Source organism: Girardinichthys multiradiatus, chromosome 1, assembly GCF_021462225.1.
Source record: "Girardinichthys multiradiatus isolate DD_20200921_A chromosome 1, DD_fGirMul_XY1, whole genome shotgun sequence".
NCBI classification, from domain to species: domain Eukaryota; kingdom Metazoa; phylum Chordata; class Actinopteri; order Cyprinodontiformes; family Goodeidae; genus Girardinichthys; species Girardinichthys multiradiatus.
The window spans coordinates 14,636,640-14,651,950 of record NC_061794.1 but is presented as its reverse complement, the minus strand read 5'-3'; the positions used below and the strand labels follow the sequence as shown (position 1 = coordinate 14,651,950).

The window sequence follows — 15,311 nt, the reverse complement described above, 5'->3', positions numbered from 1 at the left end:
TATTCAGCAAACAAGTGGTCCAACAAGTATTATAATTGTGCTGCAGCTTGTAAACACGGCATAATTTTAATGAAATACATTCAAAAATTTCAAACGTCACAGCATTGTAGATGGCTCATGTAGTATCAGGCGGTGGATAGGAACCTTTGTGCTGTATTGTGTTTGGAGGGGGGGAGTGGAATAAAAGGAGTACCAGCTAAGATGGAGATGTCTCACACGTGCTTCTGTGTAGCCTCAATATTCTATTAGATAGACATATTGGAGAACAGAACATGGTGTCAGAAGTATAGACTACTTAGCGAAGAGTGAGAGAGAACAAGTGAGAACTGACGGCTTGAAAAAAAAAATAAGAAGGACAACACCATGAACCAGTTTCAAGCCGCCCTGCCAGAAAAGTTTATGTTCAGAGCTGAAGACTGGCCGAAATGGATAAAGCGTTTTGAGAGGTTTCGTATCGTATCTGGTTTGGAGACATAAGCGGACGAAAACCAAGTTAATACGCTGATGTACACCATGGGGAACGAGGCAGAAGATATACTGGTTTCCCTGTATCTAACTCCGCAAGAAGCGAGTGAGTACGAGACTGTTAAGGGACGGCTGGATGCTCACTTCGTAGCCCACCGGAATATTATATTTGAGCGGGCGAAATTCAATCAGCGCCAACAGGAGACGGGTGAGTCCATTGACAGGTTTCACACCACGTTACACTGTTTGGCTGAATACTGTGGATACGGGACTTTGCATGATGAGATGGTGCAGGACAGATTCGTCGTGGGTCTGAGAGATAAAAGACTATCAGAACAGCTACAAATGGATGCTGAACTGACGCTAAAGAAGGTGTTAAACAGAGCCCGTCAGAGCAAGCTAGTAAAAAAGCAACAGGAAATGCTTCATGCTAACTTCAAATCAGACATTGCTGGCGCGCAATTGGACCGCGTTCACACGAGCGGGAGCGTGCGCTCCAGACAACCGAAGGCGCCGCACAAATATGTCGTCACAAAAGCAACACAGGATAAAAAGGCACAGTGCAGAAGAAGCAGAGGCACGAAAGGACACAGTATGCAGCAATGCCCTGCTAGAGAAGCAGCCTGCAATTATTGTGGGAAAAAGGGACATTTTTCTAGGGTCTGCAGAAATAAAAAAAATATGTGAAGTGAATGCTGGGTTTGCAACAGAAAGCACAGATACAGACAATGATGCTGCTTTTCTGGGATCGCTTTCGGCAGAAGTTAAAGACAATCCATGGATGACAGACATACTGATGGGCAAACATAAGACTGTATTTAAAATAGACACAGGAGCTGATGTCACTGCTGTCCCAGAAACACTGTATTCTCAGTACCAATTTGGCAAATTAGATAAGCCAAAGAAAATCCTGCAGGGACTTGGAGGCACCGGATTAAAAGTGAAAGAAATGTTTACAGCAACAACAGTGTTAGTACTGAGGAGGACATTTATGTTATGAAGGATTTATATACATCATTGCTGAGTGGGCGTGCTGCAATGGCATTAAAATTGGTTGCCAAGGTAAACCAAATAGGTTTGGACTCGATTGATGCTGTGAAGCAGGAGTTTCCTAAACTTTTCACAGGACTAGGACTGATGGAGGGCGAGTATAATATTGTTCTGTCAGCAGATGCGCAGCCTTTCTCCCTCTCAACGCTGAGGCGGATATTCCTCCCCCTACAGCCTAATGTTAAAGAGTAACTCAAACGTATGCAGCAGGAAGGGGTCATCACCAGAGTGGAGGAGCCAACAGACTGGTGTGCACCTATGGTGGTTGTCCCCAAGAGCTCAGGCAAGGTGAGGATATGCATTGATCTCATAGAACTGAATAAATACATCATGAGAGAAAAACATCCACTCCCATCAGTAGAGCACACGCTCGGACAGCTAGCAGGAGCAAAAGTGTTCTCCAAATTGGATGCCAATGCTGGATTCTGGCAGATTCCACTGTCAAGGAAGTCTTCCCTGCTCACCACCTTCATTACACCTTTTGGGCACTATTGCTACAATCGGCTCTGCTTCGGGATTTCATCGGCACCAGAGCACTTCCAGAAACGCATGGCATGGATTCTGGAGGGCCTGGAAGGAGTCCTTTGCCAGATGGATGATGTCCTCATCTGGGGGACGACACAGCAGGAGCATGATGAAAGACTGAGGAAGGCACTGTTTGGACTCCGGAAGGCAAGAGTAACCTTAAATGACAAATGTGAGTTTTCTAAATGCAGAATAAAGTTCTTGGGACAAGTCATTGATGCATCAGGAGTCAGCCCAGACCCGGATAAAGTGAGTGCTATAAGAGCCATGGAGGAGCCCAGAAATATAAGCGAGGTGAGACGCTTCCTGGGTATGGTGAACCATCTTGGGAAGTTCCTCCCTGACCTGGCAGAGAAAAACCGACCTTTGAGAGATCTCCTGAAGAAGTCAAACATGTGGTCATGGGGTCCACCACAGCAACAAGCTTTCGACGCTGTTAAAACAGATCTGACAACACCACCAGGACTAGCGTGGTATGACCCGAATGCAGAGACATGTGTGTCAGCAGATGCATCATCGTATGGACTCGGTGCAGTTCTTCTCCAGAAACACGCTGATACAGGATGGAGTCCAGTGGCATATGCATCACGGTCTCTCAGCGACACGGAGCAGAGATATGCTCAGATTGAGAAAGAGGCTCTTGCTTCAACATGGGCCTGTGAGAGGTTCGCAGAGTTTGACCGAGAAGAGGTTCCACATTAAAACCGATCAGAAGCCACTAGTTCCGCTGCTGGGGTCGAAGAGTCTAAACGAGCTTCCTCCTTGCATACAGAGATTACTAATGCAACTAATGAGATTTTCTTACAGCATTTCCCCTGTGGCTGGCAAAAATATTGCTACAGCTGATGTTTTGTCCAGAGCTCTAATCCTCAATGGGTCAGGAGGACTGCAAGAAGAGGAGGTCAACTTGTATGTTGACTCATTCGTTGCATGTTTACCTGCCACGGAACCACGACTGAGGGAAATCCAAAGACATCAGGACGGCGACAGCATACTCAAACAGCTGAAAAAGTTCTGTGGAATTATGGTACCAGAATAGTGATTCCAGTTTCTCTCAGAAAGGACATTCTATCAAAGCTACATGAGGGCCAATTGGTTATAACTAAATGTAGAGAAAGGGCCAAACATTCAGTGTGGTGGCCAGGTCTCAGCAGCGAACTGATTAAGCTGTTGGAGACCTGTGACACGTGTTGTCGGGAGAGAACTAAACACAAGTGCCACTACTGCCCACTTAATTCCCACAAAGACCTGAAACTTCTGCTGTTCCACACGAGACACTACCTGAAGAAAATCTTCACAATTCTCCACACATACCTGTTCCAGAGGAAGACCAGCAGGAGGTCATGGAGGGAGCTGATCTTTTCCAGTTTAAGGACAAACAATATTTGATGGTTGTGGATTATTTCTCCAGATTTTTTGAAGTTGCAAAGCTTACTTCCACAACATCTGAGGGAGTGATCGAACACTGCAAGTCCATCTTTGCACGTCATGGCATACCAGAGCGTCTCCGTTCTGATAATGGGCCACAGTTTGCTTCGGATTCCTTCAGAAGGTTGGCACAAGAATGGGGTTTCAGTCATGAAATATCCAGCCCAGATTTTCCTCAGAGCAACGGGGAGGCTGAGAGAGCTATCAGAACTATCAAGACTCTCCTTAAAAAGGCGGGGGATCTGTATCTTGCTCTTATGGCCTACCGTTACGCTCCATGCAAATGGATTCAGTCCGACTGAGCTTCTCATGGGAAGGAGGATAAGGACAACTGTTCCTGTTACTCAGTCGCAGCGAACGCCAAAGAATATTGATATGGAAAAGCTGAGGACTGCAGAAAACAACTATAGACAGAAACAAAGACAAAACTACAACCGGAGGCACCAGGCCTGCAACATTCAGTCATACATCCAGGGGAGAAGGTGTGGGTGACAGATCTGCAAGCCAGAGGAACAGTAGTGTCTGGGGCAGGGTCACCTCGATCCTACATCAATGAGAAACCCAGAGCCATGCTGAGAAGGAATAGCTACCACCTTTCACACATTCCTGGAGCAACTGGAACATCTGTTGTTCCACCTGAAACTTCTGCTGTTCCACACGAGACACTACCTGAAGAAAATCTTCACAATTCTCCACACACACCTGTTCCAGAGGAAGACCAGCAGGAGGTTAGCCATCAGCCTCCACCACCTGAGAGTCGAGTTTCACTAAGAAATAGGAGACCCCCAGCCTATCTGGATGATTATATTTGTTCATAGGGGGGCAGCAAACTCAATCAGGGCTTCAGGGTTGGATGAGATCCGCCCTGAGTACCTCAAGTCTTTGGATGTTGTGGGGCTGTCATGGTTGACACGCCTCTTCAACATTGTGTGGCGGACGGGGACCGTACCTTTGGATTGGCAGACTGGGGTGGTGGTCCCCTACATAAGAAGGGTGACCGGAGGGTGTGTTCCAACTTCAGGGGGATCACACTCCTCAGCCTCCCTGGTAAGGCCTACGCCAGGGTATTGAGAGGAGAGACTGGCCAATAGTTGAACCCCGGCTTCAGGAGGAGCAGTGTGGTTTTCGTCCCGGCCGTGGAACACTGGACCAGCTCTATACCCTCTACAGGGTACTCGAGAGTTCATTGGAGTTTGCCCAACCGGTCCACATGTGTTTTGTGGACTTGGAGAAAGCATTCGACTGTGTCCCCCGTGATGCCCTGTGGGGGGTGCTCCAGGAGAATGGAATCGGGGGCCCTTTACTAGGGGCCATCCGATCTCTGTACAAGCGGAGTAGGAGTTTGGTTCGCATTGCCGTCACTAAGACAGACCTGTTCCCGGTGCATGTTGGACCCCGGCAGGGATGCCCTTTGTCACCGGTCCTGTTCATAACTTTTATGGACAGGATTTCTAGGTGCAGCCAAGGACCGGAGGGGGTCTGGTTTGGGGACCAGGGGATTTCGTCTCTTCTTTTTGCAGATGACGTGGTCCTGCTGGCCCCCTCTAGCCAAGACCTACAGCATGCACTGGGGCGGTTTGCAGCCGAGTGTGAAGCGGCTGGGATGAAGATCAGCTCCTCCAAGTCCGAGGCCATGGTACTTGAACGGAAAAGGGTGGCTTGTCCTCTTCAGGTTGGAGGGCAGTTCCTGCCTCAAGTGGAGGAGTTTAAGTATCTTGGGGTCTTGTTCACGAGTGAGGTAAGAATGGAGCGGGAGATCGGCAGACGGATCAGTGCAGCTGCCAGGTCCGTTGTGGTGAAGTGAGAGCTGAGCCGAAAAGCGAAGCTCTCGATTTACCGGTCGGTCTACGTTTCTACCCTCACCTATGGCCATGAACTTTGGTTCATGACCGAAAGAACGAGATCCCAGATACAAGCGGCGGAAATTAGCTTCCTCCGTAGGGTGGCCGGGCACTCCCTTAGAGATAGGGTGAGGAGCTCGGCCATCCGGGAGGGGCTTGGAGTAGAGCCGCTACTCCTCCACATCGAGAGGAGCCAGTTGAGGTGGCTTGAGCATCTATACGGGATGCTTCCTGGACGCCTTCCTCGGGAGGTTTTCCAGGGACGTTCCACCGGGAGGAGGCCCAGGGGATGGCCCAGGACACGCTGGAGGGACTATGTCTCTCGGCTGGCCTGGGAACGCCTTGGGCTCCCCCCGGAGGAGCTGGAGGAGGTGTCTGGGGAGAGGGACGTCTGGGCGTCTCTGCTGGCTCTGCTGCCCCCGCGACCCAGATAAAGCGGAAGACGACAACGACTCAGAGGATTTGGGTAGTCCACCCCTCCCTCTTAGTAGGTAAAGTTAAATGTTATAGAGATTACTTTAATGTTCAACACACAAACAACCACGCACACTCATTCATACACCTAAGGGCAATTTAGAGTGACCAATTAACCTAACAGGCATGTCTTTGGACTGTGGGAGGAAGCCGGAGCACCCGGTGAGAACCCACGCAGGCACGGGGAGAACATGCAAACTCCATGCAGAAATATCTGCGGCCGGGAACCCAGGAGCTTCTTGCTGCAAGGCAACAGTGCTACCAACTGCGCCACCGTGCAACCCTATATATAGAACTAAGATATACAGGTCCTTCTCAAAAAATTAGCATATTGTGATGAAGTTCATTATTTTCCATAATGTCATGATGAAAATGTAACATTCATATATTTTAGATTCATTGCACACTAACTGAAATATTTCAGGTCTTTTATTGTCTTAATACGGATGATTTTGGCATACAGCTCATGAAAACCCAAAATTCCTATCTCACAAAATTAGCATATTTCATCCGACCAATAAAAGAAAAGTGTTTTTAATACAAAAAACGTCAACCTTCAAATAATCATGTACAGTTATGCACTCAATACTTGGTCGGGAATCCTTTGGCAGAAATGACTGCTTCAATGCGGCATGGCATGGAGGCAATCAGCCTGTGGCACTGCTGAGGTCTTATGGAGGCCCAGGATGCTTCGATAGCGGCCTTTAGCTCATCCAGAGTGTTGGGTCTTGAGTCTCTCAACGTTCTCTTCACAATATCCCACAGATTCTCTATGGGGTTCAGGTCAGGAGAGTTGGCAGGCCAATTGAGCACAGTGATACCATGGTCAGTAAACCATTTACCAGTGGTTTTGGCACTGTGAGCAGGTGCCAGGTCGTGCTGAAAAATGAAATCTTCATCTCCATAAAGCTTTTCAGCAGATGGAAGCATGAAGTGCTCCAAAATCTCCTGATAGCTAGCTGCATTGACCCTGCCCTTGATAAAACACAGTGGACCAACACCAGCAGCTGACACGGCACCCCAGACCATCACTGACTGTGGGTACTTGACACTGGACTTCTGGCATTTTGGCATTTCCTTCTCCCCAGTCTTCCTCCAGACTCTGGTACCTTGATTTCCGAATGACATGCAGAATTTGCTTTCATCCGAAAAAAGTACTTTGGACCACTGAGCAACAGTCCAGTGCTGCTTCTCTGTAGCCCAGGTCTGGGGAATGCGGCACCTGTAGCCCGTTTCCTGCACACGCCTGTGCACGGTGGCTCTGGATGTTTCTACTCCAGACTCAGTCCACTGCTTCTGCAGGTCCCCCAAGGTCTGGAATCGGCCCTTCTCCACAATCTTCCTCAGGGTCCGGTCACCTCTTCTCGTTGTGCAGCGTTTTCTGCCACACTTTTTCCTTCCCACTGAGGTGCCTTGATACAGCACTCTGGGAACAGCCTATTTGTTCAGAAATTTCTTTCTGTGTCTTACCCTCTTGCTTGAGGGTGTCAATAGTGGCCTTCCGGACAGCAGTCAGGTCGGCAGTCTTACCCATGATTGGGGTTTTGAGTGATGAACCAAGCTGGGAGTTTTAAAGGCCTCAGGAATCTTTTGCAGGTGTTTAGAGTTAACTCGTTGATTCAGATGATTAGGTTCATAGCTCGTTTAGAGACCCTTTTAATAGTATGCTAATTTTGTGAGATAGGAATTTTGGGTTTTCATGAGCTGTATGCCAAAATCATCTGTATTAAGACAATAAAAGACCTGAAATATTTCAGTTAGTGTGCAATGAATCTAAAATATATGAATGTTAAATTTTCATCATGACATTATGGAAAATAATGAACTTCATCACAATATGCTAATTTTTTGAGAAGGACCTGTATATATCTTAGTTCTAATGCTGGACTGTGACTGGAAAGAGATTTAAGTTTGTGCACTGTTAGTTTAAAATAGATAAATAAACAGTAATAACAAGTTAAGGTTCTAGCACATTCTGCTGTGGAAAAATACTAGTAAGGTACTGAGTAAATCTTGGGTATCCCACAGGATGCATCTTTCTGGTGTGTTATTTAAGTTTACATTTCTACATACTCTTATATAGACCCATTCAGAAAGGGGGATGTAGTATCAGGCTATCGGTGGATAGGAACCTTTGTGATGTATGTGTTTGGAGGGGGGGAGCAAAATAAAAGGAGTACCAGCTAAGATGGAGATGTCTCATGCGTGCTCCTGTGTAGCCTCAATATTCTATTAGAAAGACATATCGGAGAACAGAACAGCTCAGACCTGTACCCAATCTGTAACCCCAATTTACACCGTGTCTGTCTCCACTCCGCCACGGTACAAACTCCCCAGTAATTACACACCCTTTATTGTCAATAAGAGCACCTACACTGTCCCCGCAGGGCGACGCATGGCCATCCGGCAAAATTTGAACCAATTTAATTTTTACCTGATGCCAGAGTCAGGTCACAGTCAATCTACACAGATCACATTGCATCAACAGGAAACTGAATGGGCATAACATCCATATTTTCAAAATAATTCACTAAAGACAGACTAGCTTCTCCGAAAGGCTTTGCCATTGCATTAAATATAAGGGGAATACATTAGATCAATTACTGGACTATACATGTTAACTTAGGTAATCAGAAACCGAATGATTAAACATTAAATGCACCAAAAAAGGCAAAAAATATATCTTCTCTACTCTGTACTTACCAATTGTAGAACAAAACTTAACTGTTAACTTCCAGAGGATGAGTTGTTTTGGTTTGACTTCAGCATTTATCACCGGCTTTTATTGTGTGATCTGCGCATGCTTCTTAGAGTACCTCCGGGCTTCACTGCGTAGCGGAGCCGAGTGCTTCCACTGTAAGTCCGTACTGGAACAAATAGCGGAAAAGGGCAAAGCATAACGGAGTGGAGCAGAGACAGACGCTGTGTGAATCAGGGGTAACACAGCCACCAGCCAGCAACATGCAAACTGCCACATGGTTCTGTTGCCCCTCACCACTTGTAGAAACAGCATCCAATGACAGTTATCAAACTAAATTCACCCGAACTCTTGAAATTATTGTTTTAATTAGCATAAAACTGACAAATTAAAATTGAGGTTCGAACTCAGAAAAGGAGGGTGTCCTAGTCTACAGGGTCCTTGGCAGCACAGGCGCTACGTTGAAAATTGTCACCGCTGCACTGAAATTTAGGCCGAAACGCTAATTTTTTATGTGGGTATTTTGACTGACATCTGAGCTCCCTCCATGTGGTTTTTATGTAGGCTATAGTGCATGCGCCAAGTGTCTGTGCCAGTTTCCTTACACCCTATGCGATCGCTAACGGTAAAGCTTTCTAAACTCATGTCAGCTTTGAAGGGTGAGTATATATGGGCCTGCAGAAGAAAATCTCTCCCGCCCCCCTCGCTAACCCTGGACTGCTACATTATCAGTCACCCACTTCTCACTCATTGCCAGCTTATGTTAATATTGTGCCACTGCCATTTAATGAGCTGTTGAGAATGAAGGTTTATATAAGAGATAGCACATTTACATCAGACAGAGTATTGCATTACTGTCATTTGATGAGATTGTTTTTGGATGCTGGAATGCTAACAATGTAGTGGCCAGCAGTAGTGTCTTACAATGTGTCCAGTTATGGTTCTATCCCGAAGTTTGGGAATCAGTTCAATAGAGAATCTAAAATGTCATTCATCAAAGGAAGAGAAGATAAATGTGAACACAGATACATTCAAGTATTGTAATACAATTCAAGTGTGAGGTTGCTTTTTATGAAAATTATTAGGATTACTCCCAATTCTGAAAAAGAACTCTGCCAGGAATAAAGAGGGATCAAAACATCCTTCAAAAGCAACTTCTTTCAAAAATCAAGGAACAGTTTGGTGTTGTTCTGTGTATGATTTAACACCATGCCAAAAGGCATGATGCATCTCAAAGAGTACAGCTCTAATTTATTATCAAATGCCCAGCAAACTTCACATATCCTAGCCACATTAAAAACATGTGGTCAATTCTCAAAAAGCAGGCTGTAAAACAGAAGCCAACAAGTTGTTATAATATCCATGCATTAATAAAATAGGAATGAGTCGAATTAACTAGACTTTGGTTCAGATCTAGCACACCAAAGCGAATTGCATTATCTACAAAGACTGATTGTCAACACTGTAATATTGATTATTCACATACATTTGTTGTACTTCCTAATCAAAGAGGTTGAAACTCATACAAGGTTTAATATGTTCTTTCATACTGTTAAAGGCACATGACACATTTGTGTCCTGGCCAAAATGTTGATTATGACTGTAGGAACAATTGTTCAATTGTTATTTTCACATTGTACACAATACAATTGAGACTAAACCACTAGTTTTTAGCTCTTTGTCTTACCTGGTGTGTCCCCATATGGCTTTGGTGGTTTGGCAGTCTCTGCTTTGCTGATAGAGGATTTGGTGGTGCTCTTGGACTCTGTTGAGGTCACCACAGTGAACGTCCTTTGGGAGAGCCTTGAAGTAGTGATAGTGGTTGTCGCCACAGTGGTAGTTGAGGCCTTAGTGGACAGCGTTGCATTGAGCTCTGCTTTGCCGTCATCATCTATGCTATCTGTCCCCGTGGGTCCCCAGTCAATGAAACTAGGCACCGTAGTAGTCCGGCCCTCCTGAGACTTGACATAGCTGTCCCACTTGAGTTGCCTCCTGGCTCTAATTAACAATCTCTCTCTTGATAATGCCACTGGAGCTTCTACTATTCCAGGCAAAGGGTCACTTGGTTCTGTTTGAGAGTATCTTAACCAGCACTCCTTGCATGCCGATTGTCCTTTATGTGCTAACTTCCGATGCGTCTGACCTTTGGATTTCATCCCCAACCCTGACTTGTTGTCTTGAGGAGGAGGAACGGGGTGGATGAACCGCCGCGCCAAAGGGCTCGCCGTTCTCCAGTGAAGCTTGTTGGGCATGTCCCAGAGGGGCTGCAAGCGTGGCCGGGAGCGAGCAACCAATCTAGGAGTGAGCTTGATCCCCAGACTCTGACTGAGAGGACTGCACGCCGAGAAGTCCAGGGTGAGGTGAGTCATGGCCAACAGGATCCAGACCCGGTGCCCCACACAGCTGCCTGGCCTCAAAGCAGACAAACTGAAACACAAAATACACAAAACATAAATGAGACAAGTCATTTTCCTAGCAAAGACAATCTAATCAAAACATAACATTCAGACTTGGTCAGTCTTCCACCACCTAGATATTGGAAAATATTTGCATCAGCAGCCATTATCCATTTTTACACCAAATGTTGCACAGAGTATGAGTCTGCAATTGCAGCAACAACCACTCCATTAGGCTTTGCCAATAATTACTTTTACAAAGAGCCTCTAGCATAAAAGGTCAATCGTAATGTCAATGTTGCAGAACATGTGAAAGGCGCTAGATTTTCACATCTTTACTCTGAACTGTTATTGGCAAGATAGAGCTATCCTTGACTTTCAAGATTCATATCAACCCATAGATGATTAGACCAACACGCAAAGTCAGGTGTGCTTTAGGTGATCATCATATTCCACATTATCTCCCCTAGACACAAAGTCATCTGCTTCCCAAGGAGCAAGCTGATTATGCAGAGAATCCTTAAGGTGGTCCTGTGCTATGCCAGCAGATTACACAGTATGACAAATACAATTTAAATACATTGCTGGATTTTTTGTTTTTACCATTTAGATTGTAGTAGTTTACTGAATAGTACTAGAAAGTCTTAGCTTTTGTAGAAACTTCACTTTCTGAGCACAAGGTGATAGATGGGCTGATTTGCAGTCTGTGACCCGGTAGTAGACTGCTTTTAAACTCAACCTTCAGAGGCCCCTGGGACAAAGCCACACATTGATTCCTGGGGGAGAAACCTCATTATAGGCTATCTTTAATCTCTGCTGTCCTTGCCCAATTTAAGCCTACAAGGATGGCTCCTTTTGGAGGCATCACATAGTTTCATGACAAATGAAAACATGCTGGGCGGGTTCATCAGTGGTTAGAGGCATCAAAAAGACATCATATAATTATTGAAGTTTGTTTGTGCAACTCAAACTAGTGGCACACCACTATCCCTACTATACTGTCTAAGTGTAGTGTGCTTAGGAAAGTAGATATATTACAATTGTTCAGTTAGTGATTTGACAGTTTTTTTAACATCAAGCATCATCTTATGTGTTGTATTTGATGAACAAAAACATTATTGATTGTCAATATTACGTTTTTCTTTACAGTGCATAGGAGTAGGAATGACCATGATAAGAAAAGCCATGCTTTCATTTTTCCCTGCTTTTCAACTTAGGTGTGAGGGACCAACAAGCTACTGATAGAGGAATAATTTTAAATGGCATTTTAATTGAGCCATAAAAGGTGAGTGATTTGACCATGAAAGAGCTGGGACAAGGTTAGTGTACTATCTATCGACAGCTAAAAATATGGGTGATAATTTGTCTTGTACGAGCTTTGGCCCTGACCTCAGACTTTCTGGCACTGATCCTGGCTCCCACCCAACTTGGAGACTCGAGACGATTCACTTCTAACTCTACAGGCCAAATTAATGCAATATCCAATAGAGGAAGCGGATATTGCTTGTCATTAATAAAATGACTTTGCAACAGGAAAGGTAGCATTGTACATGCTTAATGGGCATAATTGCAAAGTATTTAGCATTAACCCTGATTCTCAGGGAAGATTGCAATTAAAGGTAACATACAGAACTTATGCAACAAGTTATTATTCATTTCTACATGGCAGATGAGTGGATATGGAAATTAACATGGATATAGAAGAAGCTTAGTAGTCCTAAACTTCTAATAGGCTTATGTTGTTAATAAATCAAATGCTGATTTATAACTATACATGACTCATTTTCAAAAATTGCTCTTTCTGATTTATTAACAGAGATGCATAATAAAACATTTATCAAAAGAAATCAAAGATGTTTTAAATTAAAAGACATATATAAAAGTGTCACATTAATATTTGTTGTCGGACCAAAGTGCAGGTAAGAGCTGGGCAGCCGCATGTTGAATGATCTTCAGCTTTATTCAAAGGTATCCAAAACGTAACATAAATCAATGCAGGAGTTAACGAGAGTCACAGTCCAATACTTACATCTCCAAGCTCTGCAGGAACATGGAACACATGGCAGTCAAGGGTAGAGACCCGAGTTGAGAGAGGAGGAACCAGCAATCAACACATGAACCAGACTAACTAATATACTATGGGAATACAAAGGGCAGGTAATCAAAGGAAGAGGGAACAGGTGAGACAAGGAGGCAGGGAGACAGAAGGAACAGGTGAAACTAATGCATAGACTAAACATGGGCGAAGGGATTAATTAACAATAAAAAGACACAAACCAAAAACCACAAAGAAAGTCCAAAATGTCACACCGTGACAAAAAGATTTATTCGATTTTGCTAAAAGAGGTGCAAAAACATTCTTCTTTTTAAAAATATGTTTAACATATTTTTAAAACAGGTTAAAAACAGAGATGACTCATCATAAACAAAGCCAAATTATTTATGCAGGAACGAAACTGATATTACAAACGTTTGATCTCCAAGAGTTCAATAGTTCAGATCTCATAATATAGGCTATAAAAAGAGTCAGCTCAACCGAACGTTTTACAGGCTAAGGGAATTATGTCAGATCACATAAAATGGCTCATAATGAAGATTAAGATTTAAAGCAGCAGATATGAAATCAAACTCTCTGGTAAAAAGATATCCCATCTGTTTGGTTTAACATAGTGCATAAATAAGCCTTTAAAAAATCCCTGAATTGTCAAACTATAGACAGTTAAAACCGGACTCTTAGCGAACACCCATCTTTGCTTTTGTACATGCAGGGTCACTTGTTAGTCCACTGATCATTTGTGTGTAATGTGGTGCCTGTGGGTGGTCGAATGCGATCTCTTGGCCACAACATTTCTCCCTAAAGTCTGTCAGCATGTGACTAAGTAAGTCTTACTTCAGCTATTTATATAAAGTATGCACTTTAGAGCTGGCACCCTTTAATTATGTTTGGTACTCCTATTTGAAAGGAAACAGATCTTGAGTTGCTTTGTGGTGTTGACGGAAATGACTGCTAAGACTGCCAACAACACTTTGCTACAAAAGCACTGAAGAAGCTTCAACTAAATTTTGTTTCCTTTTTTGTGGCAGCATTTTGCATACTGGATTTTAAAAAGTAACCTTGGTAGAGCAACACAAAAGATGCAAAAAATGTGAAAGCACTGAGGGGACAACCGCAACTGGCTAACCATTAGTGAAAACAAAAATGGGGAACCTTAGTTTTCCCAGAAGCGTTGCTAACATTTTGCGCCACTTTCGTGAATCCCATTGTCAGGTTTTGTCTCATCTCTGGAGCTGGATGTAATTTTGCACCTCTAGTGCCCATGTAGTTTACCTCACATATACTACTATATATACTCAAAAAGTAAAGAAATTAATAAGGAACAATCCTTCTTGGCAATACATCCTTTGCAGGTCCACCAATTTGGTTGTGTTAGTCACTTGCATTAAAAGCTGTTAAAAGCCTTCGGCTGATCTAAAATTATGCAGCAAGAGTTCTGATGAAAATAAAAAAGAGATCATATTTCTCCTATTTTAGGTTCCTTTTATTGGCTCCCTGTTGAATCTAGAATAGAATTTAAAATTCTCCTTCTCACATATAAAGCCTTAAAAGGAACTAAACCCCAAATCAACTTTTTTGCAGATAAACTGTATAAACTGAACATTTAGGGTGCTATCTTTATGTTACTGAGCTATTTTGTTTTATTTCATATAAGCTTGTTTAATTCTGCAATATTTGTCCTTAAACGTGTCCTTAGTGCTGCCCTCTTTGAGTTGAACAGTGGTTACTGCAATTGAATTTTCCTATTGGCTCAAACGGTACAGCTTTGTGCCTGCTTACATCACAGCATCCCACGTTGGTGTTCAAATCAGCAACTCAAGCCAGCAGCTCGAACTGATAAGGCTCAAGCCTGCTGGGCTCCACAAAGCCTATCTTAACATCTGGCGACAAGGCGGGTGAAAAATACTCCATTCAAAATATCTATTCATGGCAAAACTACCAGTGTCGCTCTGCTCCCCCTCCATGTTTCAATATGTGAAATTAAGCTAGCTGCCACTCTCCCTCGTCTTCCTGACCACAGCCCTGCTTAACCCCCTCCGCCCATTGCAACACTTGGCCGTGCCCACTTTGGTGGCATTTTTCAAAATTTAGGGGTGGATTTATTCTTTTACATGGGGTTTAGTTCAACTTTAATGATCAAGCTCCATCATACATCAGAAATCTGATTGTCCCATTCCTAACATGACACTTCGTTCTCAGACTGCAGGTCTACTAGTGGTTCCTAGAGTCTCTAGAAGTAGAATGGGAGGCAGATCTTTTAGTCATTCAGCTTCTCTACTGTGGAACCAACTCCCAGTTTTAGTCCTTGAGGCAGACACCCTTCGTACTTTTAAGGCTGGCTTAGGTTATCCTGAGCTATCTCTGTACTTAAGTTGCTT

At 44.0% G+C, this 15,311-nt stretch overlaps 1 protein-coding gene across 4 annotated transcripts in view; it reads right to left on the bottom strand.

The window, feature by feature from the left end:
* Window positions 1-15,311, bottom strand: part of ajap1 (adherens junctions associated protein 1) — a 97,156-nt gene that overhangs the window by 44,899 nt on the left and 36,946 nt on the right. For 3 of the 4 annotated variants that reach the window (XR_007039284.1, XR_007039283.1, XM_047372391.1), the window contains exons 1-2: window positions 12,907-12,998; window positions 10,169-10,908 (exon numbers count right to left, since the gene is read on the bottom strand). Coding sequence is in view for 2 of the 4 variants with exons in the window: in XM_047372391.1 (XP_047228347.1) it covers window positions 10,169-10,908; window positions 12,907-12,938 (772 nt within the window). In the remaining 2 variants the exon portion in view is untranslated. Of the gene's footprint in view, window positions 1-10,168; window positions 10,909-12,906; window positions 12,999-15,311 lie in introns of those variants that run through there. The other variant, XM_047372408.1, reaches the window with a different exon arrangement.